General features: G+C 42.7%; 1 protein-coding gene across 1 annotated transcript in view; it reads right to left on the bottom strand.

The window, feature by feature from the left end:
- Window positions 1-18,102, bottom strand: part of dock2 (dedicator of cytokinesis 2) — a 133,006-nt gene that overhangs the window by 111,029 nt on the left and 3,875 nt on the right. The window contains exons 4-20 of the mRNA XM_080416413.1: window positions 17,572-17,627; window positions 17,376-17,475; window positions 17,076-17,224; window positions 16,396-16,531; window positions 15,555-15,712; window positions 14,175-14,256; window positions 13,817-13,952; window positions 12,493-12,568; window positions 11,813-11,889; window positions 8,672-8,922; window positions 7,993-8,091; window positions 7,661-7,733; window positions 7,158-7,261; window positions 4,816-5,011; window positions 1,718-1,815; window positions 986-1,075; window positions 563-663 (exon numbers count right to left, since the gene is read on the bottom strand). Of these exons, the coding sequence (XP_080272539.1) occupies window positions 563-663; window positions 986-1,075; window positions 1,718-1,815; window positions 4,816-5,011; window positions 7,158-7,261; window positions 7,661-7,733; window positions 7,993-8,091; window positions 8,672-8,922; window positions 11,813-11,889; window positions 12,493-12,568; window positions 13,817-13,952; window positions 14,175-14,256; window positions 15,555-15,712; window positions 16,396-16,531; window positions 17,076-17,224; window positions 17,376-17,475; window positions 17,572-17,627 (1,982 nt within the window). The remainder of the gene's footprint in view (window positions 1-562; window positions 664-985; window positions 1,076-1,717; window positions 1,816-4,815; window positions 5,012-7,157; window positions 7,262-7,660; window positions 7,734-7,992; window positions 8,092-8,671; window positions 8,923-11,812; window positions 11,890-12,492; window positions 12,569-13,816; window positions 13,953-14,174; window positions 14,257-15,554; window positions 15,713-16,395; window positions 16,532-17,075; window positions 17,225-17,375; window positions 17,476-17,571; window positions 17,628-18,102) is intronic.

The raw sequence follows: 18,102 nt of genomic DNA, 5'->3' as shown, positions 1-18,102 counted from the left end.
AGAGAGAGAGAGAGAGAGAGAGAGAGAGAGAGAGTGTGCGCTGTGTTTGGGTTGCATGTCTGAGTGCTTCAGACAGTCGTGGAGTTAGAACTGTTGCCACAGTACAGAAGCGTGTATGGATCCTGTCTAACCAAGCGCTCCACAACAACATACTGACCTCCAGTGGCAGTTGGACACACAGCAACAACGGTCTCTGTGTGGTCTACATTGCCACAAATAACTGGATTTTCAGGTAGGGTACACTTCAAAGACTCAACACACACATCTAGATTTCAGATGAAAACTAAAGAGAATCGTTTCTCACTGCCCGTCCCTTGCAATTCTAATGATTTTTAGGCTATGACATTTTTAGGCTTTGGCTTTCATTTATGATAAACATATTAACGTGTTCACATAGAGTAGGCCTATCAAATTAAGTTAAATTAACAAACAGGATTATGCAGTGCATTTTGGTGTTCATTACCAAGTGTATCAGAGTAGTGCTACTATAGATTGCAATGTGATGTTGAAATACTTAAATGAATGGAGATTCAAGTGAGTGGCAGTTGAGGAGGTGACCTACTTGTATGCCAGTGTGGCGCTGAAGTGCTGCTTGATGTAGGCCTCCAAAACTGTGTTGAAGTGCTGGAACTTCCTGTCAGCAATCAGACCTATGATGTAGATCTGATATGACAGGTAGACGAGAGGGAGAGAGATAGAGAGAGAGAGAGAGAGAGAGAGAGAGAGAGAGAGAGAGAGAGAGAGAGAGAGAGAGAGAGAGAGATGCCAAATATGATGTGATGAGAGTTCAATGGCGTGAAAGGCATGTTTACTTCAGAGATGGACAGACACACACATTATGGACAGACGGAGCTGTCTAACTTACCACATGCAGAGTCAACCTGGCAGGAAATCAGTTAATGGAAGACATTCGTTGACACACATACGCAGATTACGCACATGCACACACGCAACCACACACACACACACACACACACACACTTACTAGGGCATCAAAGACAAGGATGTCATAGTCATCAGTCTGAGAGTGCTCCATCATGATGTTGAACAGAGCATCCAGGGTATCCTGCAGAAACTACACACACACACACACACACACACACACACACACACACACACACACACACACACACACACACACACACACACACACACACACACACACACACACACACACACACACACACACACACACACACTTGCTTGAACAAGTAAAAACTGAGATCAAATATTAATTGAGATTCTGTTTCTGCATTGCCTGTTACTTTTTTCAAATGTTTTCAGAAACAAACTTTAGTGTACTGTTTAACAATAAAACGAGACTGTTTGTGAACCAGTTGATCAGAATCCAAGCACTGCCTAACTTGCAGTATGCAACATCATACAGTACATACACGACCACCCCTCTCTGCACCAGTCTGCAGCATAAAGAACTAAGCTCTCTGTGGAATACTGATCGACAGGTGGATGTCATGATGACATCATTGGTTGAAATTGGTTGGTTCATGCTGATGTAACTACATGTAATATTTAGTTTTAAAGGAAGAATTGGATTTTGATATGAAAATACAAAGAAACCTTTTTTAATATGTTTTGGTGCACAAATTGTGGACACAAATTATGTCCTCAAATAGACATGCCAATAAACTGGTTTGATGTCCAAAATGTGTTGCAAAATGTTGCCTACAGTAACATACATAAATGCTCACGCACTAACCTTGACCACCTCCTCCCCATCAATTTGCTTGAGCTTCTCCAGGTTTTCTTTGAGGAGCTCAGGTCGAGTCCTCCACTTGAGCAGTCCCAGTAGGCCCACTGGAGAGAATAAAAACATGGCCTCCATTTATCAACACATTCTGTTCATCATGTCACTGTCTACAGAGTTAGGAGTGGAGGTTGATCAAAGTGATTGTTTTGTGACATTTCTTCCTACAGTATATGTCTCTAATTGCTGAAACTACTTCACTTATATTTCATTGTTTCAATGGCAGAGACGTTTGGTGTTTTTTTTGTGAGTTTTGTGCAGCCTTTGAACACAACAGAACACACCTAGGGCTTCACTCTCGGTGTCACTGAATACTGAATACTGAATTGAATAGATTAGAATTTAACACAAATTAATTTAACTAAACAATTGCAACAAAACAAAGTCTCAAATGTTCTGATATACAGTATGCACACAGTATCTGTACTTTCTGACCAATTATACAGTATCCTATATTAAAATTGCCAAGTGGGCGGGCGGACGGACGGTGGGTGGACGTCACAAACGTAAAATGCGGACCTGCGAGGCGCACCGTTGCTCCAATCCGCACCAACTTGGCCCCAACACTGGTCAAGGGTCTGTCATCAGAATAGCCACAATATGGACCATGCACCATTGCTCCTATTGGCTGGGGTTTAAACAACCATAACTTCCACTGACCACTTCCAGTTTTTCCTAACTACTTCCTGTTTGTTTTGATTGCCTTAAAACTTCACCCACACACTCTCTGAGGTGTGTGGAGTTCAATTGTGCAACCCGGAAGTGCCCCTACTTTCCGAACGCAAGCTGGACCTGGGTGCTGCAGGTGCACTTCAAATGGCCATACTTCAGTGACCATTGCTCTTATCAGCGCAACATAGGACTAGGTTTGTAGGCCTGAAAATCTAGTATATAATATATACATAATAATATATATTTGCATATTTGATACTGTGTTGCAATAATATATGTACTGCAATTAAATCAATCAGTTGTTGATACATTGTGCTGGTAGCCAGTAGCCACTGTGCTCTTGGTTAGTGAGACCGCCCTATGGACATTAATTCTACTGCAGCATGACACAGGACAGATCTCTGTAGTGCTGCCTGCATTGCGCTCACTGCTCTCCCTGTCCAATCATGTCTCCCTCAACAAGCAAAACTGCACATGTGCTGGGTGGCCCCAAGGTGGCCCAAAGGCCATCAGTCACCCAACATCCAACACACACACACACACACACACACACACACACACACACACACACCTGTGTGTGTTTGTGTGTGTGTGTGTGTGTGTGTGTGTGTGTGTGTGTGTGTGTGTGTGTGTGTGTGTGTGTGTGTGTGTGTGTGTGTGTTGGATGCTTCCAATGCTTCGACGCCACCAATGCTTCGTGTATATCTGTGTATGCTTGTACAGGTGTGAACATACATGTGGAAAAAGCATTTTTAGCTTGACATTCTGTGGGCCAACACGTGTGTACTGCATACGACTGTAAAACAAAAGAGAATAAGAGAGAGAGAGAGAGATAAAAACAGAGAGAGTGTGTGTGTGTGTGTGTGTGTGTGTGTGTGTGTGTGTGTGTGTGTGTGTGTGTGTGTGTGTGTGTGTGTGTGTGTGTGTGTGTGTGTGTGTGTGCGTGTGCGCGAGCGTGTGCGTGCGTGCGTGTGTGTGTGTAATGTGCACGTGTGATTAATACTGCGGGGCAACGTTCATTATAATGATGGACTGACTTCCTCTGTAACAGATGTTACATTGCACCTGCGTCAGCCGCTCCTCGCTGTCACACACATTGTGTGTGTGTGTGTGTGTGTGTGTGTGTGTGTGTGTGTGTGTGTGTGTGTGTGTGTGTGTGTGTGTGTGTGTGTGTGTGCATAGGACAAAATGGTGACATAATATACAACCTCAACTCTCTTTCAAACACTCATTGTTGTTCTGCTTGTTGCCTGTTTGTTGTCCTTTTTGTGAACTTGCATTGTTATGACTCTAACACTATCTTTGATTCTGACGTGTCTAACTCCAACCCCCAAAATAACTCCCTAATTAGGTCTGAATAATCTCTACCACTGGGTTTCGGCATTTCCTCTGAAAGTTTCCACAAGGACAGGAAACCCAAAGTAGTAAACACTTTACACACAGGGAGTCAAGTCCAACCAAGTTCAAAGTGAATCTATTTCCATCCTTCCAAATAATGTGAAGAACAAGGCCACGGGTCTGGATAATACCAGTCCACTGGTGCACAAGGCGTACGCTGGGCAGCTAGCAAATCCATTCCAGCACTTCTGAAACCTCTCCTCTCTCCCCAGAGGGTGCCCTAACTCTGGATGACCTCCTGCATTTTCCTTGTGCCAAAGAAGGGATGCCCCAGTGCTCTCAGTGACTACAGGCCAGTTGCTCGGATGTCGCATGTCAAGATATTTGAGTGACTGGTCCTGCAGCACCTGAAACCACTGGTGAGTGACTTCCTTTACCCCCTCTAGTTTGGGTATCAGGTAAAATTCGGTGTAGATAATTCCATCATCTTCCAACTAAACAGATGTTACACTCACATTCATTCTGTTATGTAAAACTCTTCAGTTTGTGAAATTACTGATGTCCTCACAGAGGGCTAGAGTGCAACCCTGTGCACTGCCCTACACATGGTGGTTTTGTGGAGTGAAGTCTCGATTCTGAAGTGCAGTCTCGCATAAATGTCAACAGTATCATCATACATATAGAATGGATATAATGTTATCTTGCAAAGTGTATTGGTGAGGATGGGGTCGTTTGTTTTATCCAATTAATTTGAAGCCGTCTGCCATTGTAAGTAGATGCTTAGTGCTGCCTAAGGGCTTGAATCTGATCAAAAAAGTGATGAATAGAATAAAGAAAAAAATTCAATATTTGCAGCCCTACTCTTGAAGCTCAGATGTATCACTCTACTCCTATCAAATCATGTATGGTGGTCCCTGGCACAACATATTTTCAGATGGGGCCAAATACAAATTAATTTGGGGGTCCTTGACATGAAAACGTTCGAGAACCACTGCTCCAGTGCACCATGAAACAAAATTAATAACATTCACCCGACCTACCATTCTGGGTAAGCTTGGTGGAGCACACCAACGTGGAGATGGAGAAGCTGTCGCGGGAGCTGACAGACAGGCCTCCCCCGCCGACACTGCTGGCTGCACGGCTCAGCGCCGTGCCCTTGGGGACGTCACCGTGGTGGTTGCGGGTGGAGGGCAGCGACAGGTAGCAGTTCACGTCCTCCATTCGCTTACTGTCACCCTGGAGGAGGAGGTGGATGAGATGTGTCAGAGACGTTTCAGCTGAGCGATGTAGTTCAGGTGAAATATACCAAACCACATTTAATTTGCGACTGAACCCATTTGGAGTTGTTTACTTGACTGCAAACTTTGATCTAACCTGTTCCGTTTTTTAGCTTTGAGTGGAAATACGTCCGGGTGGGGGGGGGGGGGGGGTGGAGGGGGGGGCATGGAGCAAAAGATGCAGAGTCATGGAGGATATAGAAGTGAAGGTGAAGAAGGGAAAACATGAGAGATGACAGAGACGGCAAACAGAATAATTCATATTTTCATCTCATACTGTTTAACTTGTGGATAATCAGTCCGGTTTCATGCACTGAATTCTTCATTCTGCTCACATATCAAATCTTTTCTTTACTTAAGACTTTCAGCACTGACTTTATCCATTCACAGACTATACCAATAAGCAATAATGAATTGAGGGGGTGGAAAACGACTGAGAAAGGGAGGCCACGATGAACAGCAGAGATCAAGAGGGACGGAGGGATAACGAGAGGTAATCTAGAAAGAGGGCACAAGGGGCTCGCCTGTTCAGACTGAGAGTGAATCACCAGTAATTAATCTTTATTGCCTTTGGCATTTAATCAATAGGAGGATTCAATCTGAGCCTTGGGTCATTTGGCAAGAAATCCATTTGGCTTCACTCCTCCCGCCTAGGTGGCAATAACCTCTCATCAATTTCCATTTTACATATAGCTATTTATACAGGGGTTAGAGTTGGACAGACATCCTCAAAGTCGCATAATACCTGCTTCCACGCTTTTAGAGCATATCTCTGGTCATAATGGACATATAATCAACAATTGATAGCAAAACAATTGGGGGGAAGTCCAACCAAGATCAATCTTGATTTCTTCTTGTCAAACAAAAACATAATGTATGATGACATCAACAAGCCCCTATGAATTAGCCTGGTAAACCATCCCAGTCGTGTTAATTCACATTATTATGTGTCTTCTGCAGACATTGTGTGGGCGTTTTGAAAAAAGAAAAAAAAAGTGGAAGAGACAATCAGCGTCTGTCAAACACAGGGCCCTGAGCGCAGATGCTGATTGGCTACTTCCACTTTTTGGTTTCTGCAAAACGCCCACCCAGCGCTTGGGGCCAGACCGGTCTGCAGAAGACACATGATGATGTGAATTTCACCATACACGGAAAGTTAGTAACATTTTAACTTGTTCTTCCATTATAGAAACAAGTGGCTTATAACCAAAACGGTCCATGTTCCGTGGGAGAAATGTTGTTAGTGTTCCGTGGGAGAAATGTTGAATGAAAACATACAGTAGGCACCCCCACCGGAAGAGTAGGGCTGAGATCGGACCAAATGGCCAACATCCTGTTATCAACATTCTATTGGGCGGTCCCTCCAGAGTCAAATTCAAAGGAAAAAAGGAGCAGAGGGTGCTGTTTTTTTCTTTTTTTTGACGATGAGTTCCCATATTGCCATACACCTAAATGTTTTACATCCACCTAAGTATTTGGGATAAGTGTTAATGGAGCCAACCATTCCACCTTCTCAAACTCCATCTGTGCATGAATGATAAATTAGAGAAAAGCATTCAACAAGTCTTGACGTTAGTACAATTTTGTGCTATAATTTCACAGTACTTATAGCAAGGTATAACTACAGGCACAAGCGATATTCTGCAGAATATATGACTTTAGGAGTTCATGCCACCCACAAAGACATTTAAAAACAACTCTACAGTCATTACACAGTCAAATACCCACTCGATTTTGCTTTGACCCAAATGGGGTGTACCTGTTTCACTAATATTCAGACTTTCCTCAACGAGATTCTAAGTGCCTAACCCAGAATACATGCAAACCCCATTGCCACTGTATCAATGTCAATGATGGTCTTGCTGGGTAATTAGCTTTTCATAATTATATTACTCCGCCAATAGAGATCCCTCTCGATGGCGTTGGATTTTCACAGTGATTATAGTTCTAGTTCAGCTGTCACATTAATCAGGTCTTCAGCGAACCGGATCCGAGTCTAGCCATACAAAGCTTGGCTAATTGTGAGTGGATCTATCTAGAACCTGTTCCAAATCAGTAAACAGTATCATTTCTGTTTACGTCCTGCTCTGTCCTTCCTTGCTGACCTTGAAGACCACAAGGTCGTGAAGTCCATCAGCGAGAACCGTCCCGTCCTCCTTCATCAGACGCACAAAGGCCATGGCAAAGTTCTTTTCACTCTTATCCTTGGCTGCAGAAAGAAAGGACAGATGTGACAACAGATAGATGAAATTGAGAGAAGGGTGAAGAAGGGAGATTAGAGAGATAAGGAGTTGAGGGGGAAAGATAGGGTGGGGAGGCGGATGACAAGAAGAAAGGTTTGATGAGGAAAGAAGAAGAGATGAGGAAGGAAGAAGAGAAGGAGAGGAGAGGAGAGGAGTTGATGATATGCACGGGAAAACCATTTTTGAAAAATACATAATCAGGCGAACATAATCAAGTGTGTGTAATGATGTGTTGGTCATTTTCCAAATTGCTTCCAATCATCCCATCCTTTCACAGTGGGGGTATTATACTCTGGGGCATGAAAAGAGAGGAGGTGAGTGTTTTGATGAAAGTGTGAGCGAGAGAGAGAGAAATGTATACTCACACTCTTGGGAGGAACGGTGTCTGAACATGAACCGCAAGTGGATTCTCTGCATGTCTTCCAGAGGGATCGCCACCTGGAAGACACGTTAACCGCTTAAGCCCTACTGTATATATGCTTTGATGTAATGACAAGTAGCAAAAACAGCAGATCTACAAGGTCACAATGTGTTGCATCGCGACACATTGTGATCTGCAATTTTTGATTCCACAACTGTACCTCCAAATGCATCTTTACTATCTGACAAGTGCCAGATAGATTAGAGAGTTATAAAGTAAAAAAAGAGAAAGAAAGAAAAGTCTGCATATTTACAAGTAACAATTTCTGATGCACACCTTGAATGTCTCCATCCAGCGGGGCTGTTTGATTTGATAGTAGATGACAGATCTGTACTCATTCAAGCCTTTATCCCCTGCTCCCAGACAAATGGAGTTCTAAAGTGAGGAAGAGAAAGAGAGAGAGAGAGAGAGAGAGAGAGAGAGAGAGAGAGAGAGAGAGAGAGAGAATTTAGCAACACATGGGGCTGTGTTTAAAGTATGTGTGTGTGTGTGTGTGTGTGTGTGTGTGTGTGTGTGTGTGTGTGTGTGTGTGTGTGTGTGTGTGTGTGTGTGTGTGTGTGTGTGTGTGTGTGTGTGTGTGTGTGTGTGTGTGTGTGTGCGCGCGCGTGAGTGAGAAAGTGAGTGATGGATTTTCTCACTAGTGCAGTGCGTGCGCCCACTGCACTACAGCATGAGGGAGCGCTTGATATGTGACAAGCTTGGCTGACTGGCCCACATGACCTCAACCTCCCACACACACCAAATAGAGTACACCATGCACTCTCCACCGCCCCCCACAAACACACATACATACATGCATACACACACGGACACGTACACATTCAACATTCACTTAAATTTTTTCTCTTGTGTGCCAAGTCCTGGACGAACACACAAAGACACATTTCCACACATACACACTTTCCTCAAACAACAGACATCCCCCGTACCGCCTCACACATCTCTACCCACTCACCAGTATGACCTTGCCATCCTCGTCGCACACCAACACTACCACTTCCACGTTCTTCTGCGTGGTCTTGTTGTACTTGTCGAAGTCGCCGCCCTGCAGTGTCAGGTAGATGTCATTGCGGACGTCACCCGGCATGATGATCTCGGGGAAGCCCAGCTTGCGGGCGACCACCGTGCTGCGGTCCACCAAATGGGGATACTCCTTACGGATCTGGACTATGTCCCCTACGAGGGCCTTCATGGTCACCCACAGACCTGAAGAGAAGAGGATAAACGAGATTAAAACCAAAAAAATCATCTCTGTAGGGTGTCAGGGTGGTGTGGAGACAAAACACTCGCCCACCAGGCCACCACCACGGAGACCACGGTTCAATACCCAGCAAAGGGAGATCCATCTTCGTTGCAAGTCTCACTTCTCCAAATTCTCCTCAGCTTTAACCCATTGAGACCTGAAGCCGATTCTACATGTCTCCTAAATCTCAACAGTATTCTGAAAAACCTAGGTTTCTATATCAGTGGTGCTCAATCTTTTTCATGTCAAGGACCCCCAAAATGATATGTATTTGGCCGGGACCCCCATCAAAATATTTTGTTCCAGGGACCCCCAGAAGCAAAGATTTGAATAAAAAATGTTCGCTTTAAAAATATATATATTCAAAGATTTGCACACATTTTCACGATTTTTCAAAAATAGCAGATCTACAAGCTCGTAGCGCGGCACTCGGTGCCGCGCTATGAGCTTGTAGATCTGCTATTTTTGAATAGCCCAAAGTGTAAAATAATGCTTTTTAGCTCAAATAAAAAAATGACACAGTTCTAGGTCTTAATGGGTTGTTAATAGATACGTATAAAACTCCCGTTTCACTTCCGTGGAGCAGAAAAAGAGAAATACGAAAATTACAGTATAGTGTGAATTATATTGACAATAGCCATTGGTCTACTCCTGGAATATATAACCAACTAAAGCCACCATAACAATAACCCGCGGAGGGAAGGGAAATGTGAAAGTGTGAGTGTGTGTTATTACACGCATTGGATTTACTCAGCAGTTATCTGGGACTATGCCATGCAGCAAAGCTTTCACACGCTCACCTACAGACCTATGATCTGAGAAATAGAGGCGGAGGAATAGCAGGGAAAGATAGAGAGAACGGCTCAGTGAGTTTATGGAAATGGTTGGGGGCACGCTCTGCAGAAAAAGTAGACTGTACAGTATCACATGCCAAGACTTGGACACCTGTACAGTATGTGCATCTGTGCATGCGTGTGCGTGTGCGTGTGTGTGTGTGTGTGTGTGTGTGTGTGTGTGTGTGTGTGTGTGTGTGTGTGTGTGTGTGTGTGTGCGCGCATGTGTGCGCCAGGGGAGACAGAACAACAGAGGCAGAAAGAGATTAGAGATTATTTATTTTTGTGGCCCCAGGTTCTACTTCCATATCTGCTCCTTCCATATCTGGGCTGCGGCCCCAGACGAGGGGCCTTCAGGAGGGAGCGTTTAGAGGAGAAAGGGAGCAGGTGCGAGATAAAAAGGACTGAGTTATGTGACACCCGCAGTCCAATATGTGGGGCAAGTCTGTGTGAATCAAGACAGCGTTGCCTGTCACAGTCAGCCATAAATGTGAGGCCAAAGCATGGGAGAGAGGCAGGGGACAAACAAAGGTTAACCCGTTCAATCCGGGAACGCATCTACAAATGTCTTCTAAATCCTAACCGGTTTCTGAAAAAACCTATGTTGCTATATCAACGGTTCTCAAACTTTTTCATGTCAAGGACCCACAAAATGATATGTATTTAGCCACGGACCCCCCATCTCAAAATATTTAGTTCCAGGGACCCCCAGAAGCAAAGATTTGAGTTACAAATGTTCGATTTAAAAAATATATATTCAAGATTTGCACACATTTTCACGATTTTTCAAAAAATAGCAGATCTACAAGCTCATAGCGCGGCACTCGGTGCAGCACTATGAGCTTGTATATCTGTTCTTTTTGAGTAGCCCAAAGTATAAAATAATGGTTATAACTAAAAAATCTAAAATGACACAGTATGCGTTCCCGGATTGAATGGCTTAAGTGATATGAATCCATAGTGCTCAAGGCGGACATGTAATCAGCGTCACTATGCATGGAGGAGAGAGGGGCTAGATCAGTACGTGTTCATTTTGCTGTACAAATTGTACAAAAGATCAATATTAGTACACTTGCACACGTGATCCATTGCATTACTATCAGCATGTAGGGAGCGTCTAATGTCTATTACAGTGGTTCTCAAACGGTGTGCTGAGGTTGTGAGACAAGTACAGGTGCGCCTTGGGATTTTGTGTAAACCACATATTATTACTGTAGTATACAACCAGTAAGAATTATATTTGTATTTATTATATCAGTAATTTGTGTGCACTCATTTCATACTCTAGATAACTACGGTATTTAATGATCGATGGATACGGCCATTTCAGTGACAGACTGCAAGGCCATGTATGTTCGCCTCTCCAAAAAAACAACAACTGTGGCTTAGCATCCTTTTTGTCAATCATTTGACTGCATAAGAGCATAATATTATATTATGGTTGGATGATGGATAACAGCGTAGTCAAGCCGTGTAAAGTTCTTGTATAGCACATGTAGGAAAAGAAGATGAAGCTTATTGGCTTTGGAGTTAAGCATACATCAGTTTATATGGGGCTCCATCGAGGAGTTATTTCTCTTTTAAAAATATAAATTGGGGATCATTCTTTTCATTGCATGCCACACAGGTACAGTGGGTCTATTCCCATTTGAATTCATGGCAGTCATAACACCCTACACTCCTTTGTACCCTATAACATTTTTAGTTGTTCGACTGATTCTTTCAGCCTGCTAGCACCAGTGCTACCACCTAAAAAGCAAGTGTACTGTACAGCCATTGGAAAGATTGGGAGAGAAGTGTGCATTTCATTAATGAAACAGGAAGCAGTATAGAAATCAAATACCTAATATCTATAATGTTCTTTATTAAAAGATCATTATGGGTAATGTGAGCATAGTTTTTCATTGCAGTGAAAGCAGATAAAACGAAATGGAAACCCTCACTTGTTCACGGTGTCGGTGGCAATTAAACCCACTGAGCTACAGAGATGAATGATTCAGCATAATGGGAGAAATATTACCTTGTCCTCCGCTGTCTCCTCGTGTTGCTGTCACCTTGGGCAGCAACGTATGGAGGAAGTCATGCTCAGCCACCACCCTGCACACACACACACACACACACACACACACACACACACACACACACACACACACACACACACACACACACACACACACACACACACACACACACACACACACACACACACACACACACACACACACACACACACACCATGACATGACATGATCAGCATTAATGTTGTTCACACATCCAATTTCACAAAAAAACTGTAATTCTGTAACCTGTTACAGGGACACATCCTGTAACAGGTTACTGAAATGGCAGTTTTAATCTATTCAGCCCCTCAATTATGGAATGCCAAGCTAAAATGGGATCATCTGGTTAAATACTGTATCTTAAACTGTTTTTGTATGCTTTTGTCTTATTGACCTGTATGTGAATTGGAAAATACCAATAAAGAAACCTTGGAGGGAAAACAAATACTGAATCTTATAAAGGATATTTTTACAGGATGGCTCCTTAGAGCCGTGTTGAAGAGGGTCAATCTGCGTGTCAGTGTGTCTGTGACGTGTATCCAGAGCTAATCTCGCAGACCACGCACTGGACCGATCAGTGCCAACTAAGTAGAGAGAGAGAGAGAGAGAGAGAGAGAGTACACCAAATATAGGGACTTACGGGAAGAAGGGGATGAAATACTGCTTCTCTTCCTCACATTCAACCTTTCCTTTGATGATGTCACTGATGTCCATCACTGCCAAAAACAAAAATGCAAACCAGGATGTCACGATAACGTTAAGATGTGATCTGAAATAGCACATCGATGGTTTTTGAGCTGATTGGATCTCAATCATCTCAATCTAGGGAGGCTTTCTCGCATTTCTTTTAGGATAAGGAGTTTAAAATAACTTACATTATTTGTATGAACATTTATTATTATAACATTATGCCAACTATTTTGTGGAAATGGAGGCAAATATCACATTCAGCAGCTGATGAAATGACATCTGTATCACATTAATCTCAACGAGCGTAGATCACTACAGAAGGGCTGGGAAAATACGGGTCAATGTTTACAATCTACGCGAACCGCTTTAAAGCTGCCACGTGCCAATCGCGTAGATCTACGTGAAGTGGAAAAAAAAAAAAAAAAAAAAAAAAAAGGTTTTTTTTTTTTTTTTTTTTTTTTTAATGTTTTTTTTTTTTCCAATTTCACCCAAAGACCAAGGAGATATGATTAGTTGAAGATCTAGACTCCTATCCACTTCCTTGTTAACTTAAAACTTAAAAATGCTGTATTTCGGCTCCTGAGTACTTTTTTTTTTCCAATGAAAAACTCTGGCACTGGCTAAAAAAATATGAAAATAATTCTGGCAGTTAATGTGTTAACCACTTAAACCCTATACTTGGTTGACCGGAGTCCTTCAAGGCTCTGTACTGGTGACTTTTCAGTTTTTGCGCTACATTCAACAGCCTATCTTCGCTGAATATAGCCGATCTACAAGCTCACAAGTGAACTTGGAGATCTACTGTTTTCTGCAAACGTTTTCCCCAAAATACGGATGCTGGGGATTCAGTGGTTATAACAACAGGATTTTGCAGTGATGGCGACCTTTGCAGTCTTCTTCAGGCGGTCTCCCTGAAGAAGACTGCAAGGTCTCCTTTCGCTACTTTTGCAGTTTGGCTCAACACTAAAGACGGAAGATGTGTGTTATTTTGGTCTTTGAATGTGGGTTTGGTAACTTGACCATGCTATTATGCTACTATAGGACCACTATAGGACCACGTACAGGATTCTACAGTGTAAATTGGGGAACGAGAGATATAAATCATATCAAATGGGGGTCCTAGGCCTGATGCATATGAAACTAGGGGTCCTTGAAATAAAGAATGTTGAGAATCACAGTATAGGTCACATGCAGGTAATACAGGTTGCATCAGTTTCTGCTGATCTGACTGTATGGTTCCATTCCTTGGGCCCTAAGGAAGGTACTGCTCCTACCTGCTACACCAAAGGGCCGTCTCAGGCCCTGGGTACACTTCTTGTTGTTGTGGTCCTTCAGGTCCATCCTGCCCACCCTCACAATCTGGCAAATCAGAAAGATCCTCTCCCTACTCAGGTCCCTGTTCCCCAAGTCCTGAGAGAGAGAGAGAGAGAGAGAGAGAGAGAGAGAGAGAGAGAGAGAGAGAGAGAGAGAGAGAGAGAGAGAGAGAGAGAGAGAGAGGGAGAGGGGGGGTGGTATTGAGATTGAGAATGGAGGTCAGGAGAGAGAGACACAAATCAATAGGAACACTGAGCCTTTGAATTTCAGTCATCATGCTAGAAATCGGTGTGAGAGTGTCCTCTAGTGGTGACTTACTGTAAAGACAACCTTCAGGTTGTTGAGCATGTCGAGATCCTTGGCTAAACCTTTGCTTCCCCAGTGCACCAGGTAGTTCTCACTGCACATTGGAGGACATACACAACATACCGCAAAGCAGGGATTTACAAATCTCTTATGAGAAACATAATGTACTACAGTGTACACAGTCAAATTTGGGGTTAATGTTTATACTTTGAGAGTTAAATTAACCACTTAAACCATATATACCCTGTACTTCATTGACCAGAGTCCTCCAGGGGTCTATACTAGGCCCCCAGTTTTTTTTTACCTCTACACCAAATCACTTGGCCAAAAATATCCAATCTACAAGCTCACAACGCAGAATGTTCACCCCATGTGGCTAAAATTAATCATCTAGATTTGTATGCAAAGCATATTTAGCTATTATAACTGATAAACATTTAATTCCCTGTTGTATTTTTATTAGTATTTAATAATATTAAAAAATGAAAGTGAGAACAACAACAAACAATAAAAAAAGAACGACATGCATGTTGTTGAGGATGTTCAACTCTGAGTGGAAGAAACCAGACGAAGACAGACAGTAAGACAGACAGACAGTACGGATATACAGACTGATTGATTGATAGATAGATTGATTATTCATTATTGTTTCCAGCTGCTGTGGAGCAGAGATACACATTGTGACAGTGAGTGACAGTCCCAGGCATCATTGGTGTCAGGCCACACATAGAACTGTCTGTCAGCATCTCATGCACTGTAATTTGCATCTCTACATAACCGTACTTGGTTCAGCAGTGCTCTGATTTAATGGCCTTGCCATGCCACGGTAGGTTTTGGAGAGAGGACAAATGAGGACACAAGAGTGAGTGATGAGTATGTGTGTGTGTGGGGGGGGTGAAGGGAATGCATAGGAAATTGTGTGCACTAGCGAGAAGGATGCAGTCTCACGCTGCTGGTATAAAATGCATGCCTAGGTGGAGGCTTTCATTAGACAGTAGCAGGGGTTGGTTGGGCTTGCTGTGCCAGGACAGCTTGTACTCGACCCGAAACCTGTTACACAGTACTATGAAAACATTTGTGCCTTATGGCATGTTAAGAGATGAAATTCTCTCAAACCAGCACAGATGTATTCATGACAATTGCATACAAATGTAATTCATAATTGCATTTATATCCAGATCATTCTATTCTTGGCAACCTGTCAGTCAGACAGACAGACAGGCTGAACAGCCAATTGTTTTGAACTACTGCATAACATTTGTGTCTACAAGGTCGATGTCATTGTTGATTGGTTCAACAATGACATGACAGGTCAATTTTTAGACTCTCACTCTCGTGATTTTGCTGTGAATAGTCAGTGATCAGATGAATAAAAAATAACTGAGGAAGCACCTAATGATGGCCTGTTTGTTGGGGTCGTAGAGGGACACGAAGAGCTCTGTGTCCTCATCGATGCGACACACAAAGTTCCTGACAAAGACGTAGAGGCTGTGGGTGGGAGAGGACTGGATCCTCGCCGAGATCCCAGAGTGGTCTGTCTGAACATTGGACTGTGAAGACACAGGAAATAACATTAGTGTAATAATGTTAACACCGGACACCGGCCATGGCTGGTGTGATTAACTACCAGATCATTTTGTCAGGTTAGCCATCATTTTGTCAGGTTGTTCTCATATATATATATATATATATATATTATATATATATATATATATATATATTATATATATATATATATATATATATATATATGGCTGGTTGATTAAAGTAAAAAAAAAGTATTTTATGCACGACGAAGTATCTAATATGACTGTATAGTCGAGGTAGTAAGATATCTAAAAGCTTTATTAAAAATGTGAATACCATTCACCACTTAGTCAAGTGGCTTTATCTGTTCTACTATTAGTGGGGAATACCAAACATAAAACATAGTTAACCCATTCAATCCGGGAACGCATTTGTGTCATTTTAGATTTTAGCTATAACCATTATTTTTGGCTTTGGCTACAAAAACAGCAGATATACAAGCTCATAGCGCAGCACCGAGTGCCGAGCTATGAGCTTGTAGATCTGCTATTTTTGGAAAAATCTTGAAAATTTGTGCAAATCTTTGAATATATATATTTTTTCAAGCGAACATTTGTAACTCAAATCTTTGCTTCTGGGGGTCCCTGGAACTAAATATTTTGAGATCGATAAACCCTGGTACAACTCCAGGAGTCTCCTCTCCTACCTGTTCCTCTTTCATCCATTCGTTGATCTTGGCTGTGGCATCCTTGTGGGCCCGGAACAGGCTGATGACACTGGCTATCTCAGGCTCCAAGATGTTGCCGTCGCCATCCCGGACCACCTGGTCCAACTGAAGGATCCTGGGATGGAGGAAGAGAGGGGGGAGGTTAACAAGGGGATGGGGGCGTGGTGTTGGAGTGGGAAGAGGAAGGACGGCAGGGTTAACCCTATAGTGTCCACATTCCGGAGAGAATATTCTGCGAAAAGAGCAGATCTACAAGCTCACAACGTGTCATAACACGTTGTGAGCTTGTAGATCGGCTATTTTCCAGGCCAAGATATTTGGTGTAGAGGGAAATCCGAGTAGAGAGCCCAGAGGGACCCAAGTCAACTGATTATATCGGGTTTAAGTTGAGAGAGAGATCAGGTTAGAAAGTAGAGGTTAGGAGAGGAGGGAGAAAACAGACAAGAGTCAGGAAGGGTTGGAGGAAGTAGAGACAAGAGAAAGGGATAAAGAGGAGAGGATAAAGGAATACAGGAAGAGAGTTGTAGAAGGAGGAGGACATGGCACAATGCAGAAGTGTAGGACCTCAAATGGAGGAGACAGACAGAACAAATTGATAAATGTAAAAAAAAGAAAACAGGCAATAAAGTGTATGTCTTTGTGCATGACTATTTATATACTTGTTGCCGTAGTCAATCTTCGAGGTGACCTTCTGCTTGAGCTCCTTGAACTCGTCGCTGGGCAGAGTACCAGACAGAAGCTGTGAGCGCCACTCCATCAACTCTATCATCAACCTCTGGACCTGCTTCAGACACCGCGATCTGTTGGTCTGATGAGATGTACACACACACACACACACACACACAACTTATTTTTTGGATGACAGAGAAGCATGTGCTACCACGCACTCATATATACCACATTTATACAAACTCACATGTGCAACACACACACACACACACAGTATTATTATTTTTTACCACATAGAGCTGTTGTTTCCAGATGCTTCCCCACTCTCTCAGTGTTGTGGTGACTTCCTTCACGAGGGGCATCTCTGCTGATAAGACCACCTCCTCATTACTGTGGAAAAACACACATATGCCCAACATAAAACACACACACAGAGTGAAAAAGTTGGAACATTGATTACTGTCCAACTGTCTTTGTTCTACTAACCCTCGTTTTTCAATGATGACCTCCTTCAGGTGGACAAAACTGACCGGGAAAGCACCCTAGGGAGAGAACAAGAGAGATGGTGATGCATGTGGACAGTATATTAGTCCAGCGAGGAGGAAAAGAGATCAATGGCAGCATACTTCCTAGACTTTAAAGCAGAACCTCACACTACAATCAATACCTCAAGTACTTAAACAGTCTAGAGTAGCAGAGAATTATGTTTAGTTTATTTTATAAACCCATGTGACATCTTAAGATTAACTTATTCACAATCATTTGAGGGAAAAATAACTGATCTACAAGCTAACAATGCATCATGATACAACCCATTGTTAGCTTGTAGATCAACTCTTTTTGGCAAGTGATCTAGTCACTCAAGATTAGAGAATCTTTTTAATTTCTGAAAATGCTTTTTACTTTTTGAAAATCTTTTGATATAATTAAAATAATTTGTAGTAAACGAAAAAAAAATGATATTTACTTGTGACCCATAAAAATGGGTCCGCGGCCCGGTGTTTGGGAAACACTGCT

Source organism: Gymnoscopelus braueri, assembly GCF_963280865.1.
Source record: "Gymnoscopelus braueri genome assembly, chromosome: 20".
Lineage (NCBI taxonomy): Eukaryota > Metazoa > Chordata > Actinopteri > Myctophiformes > Myctophidae > Gymnoscopelus > Gymnoscopelus braueri.
This window is presented reverse-complemented; position numbering and strand designations above follow the sequence as displayed.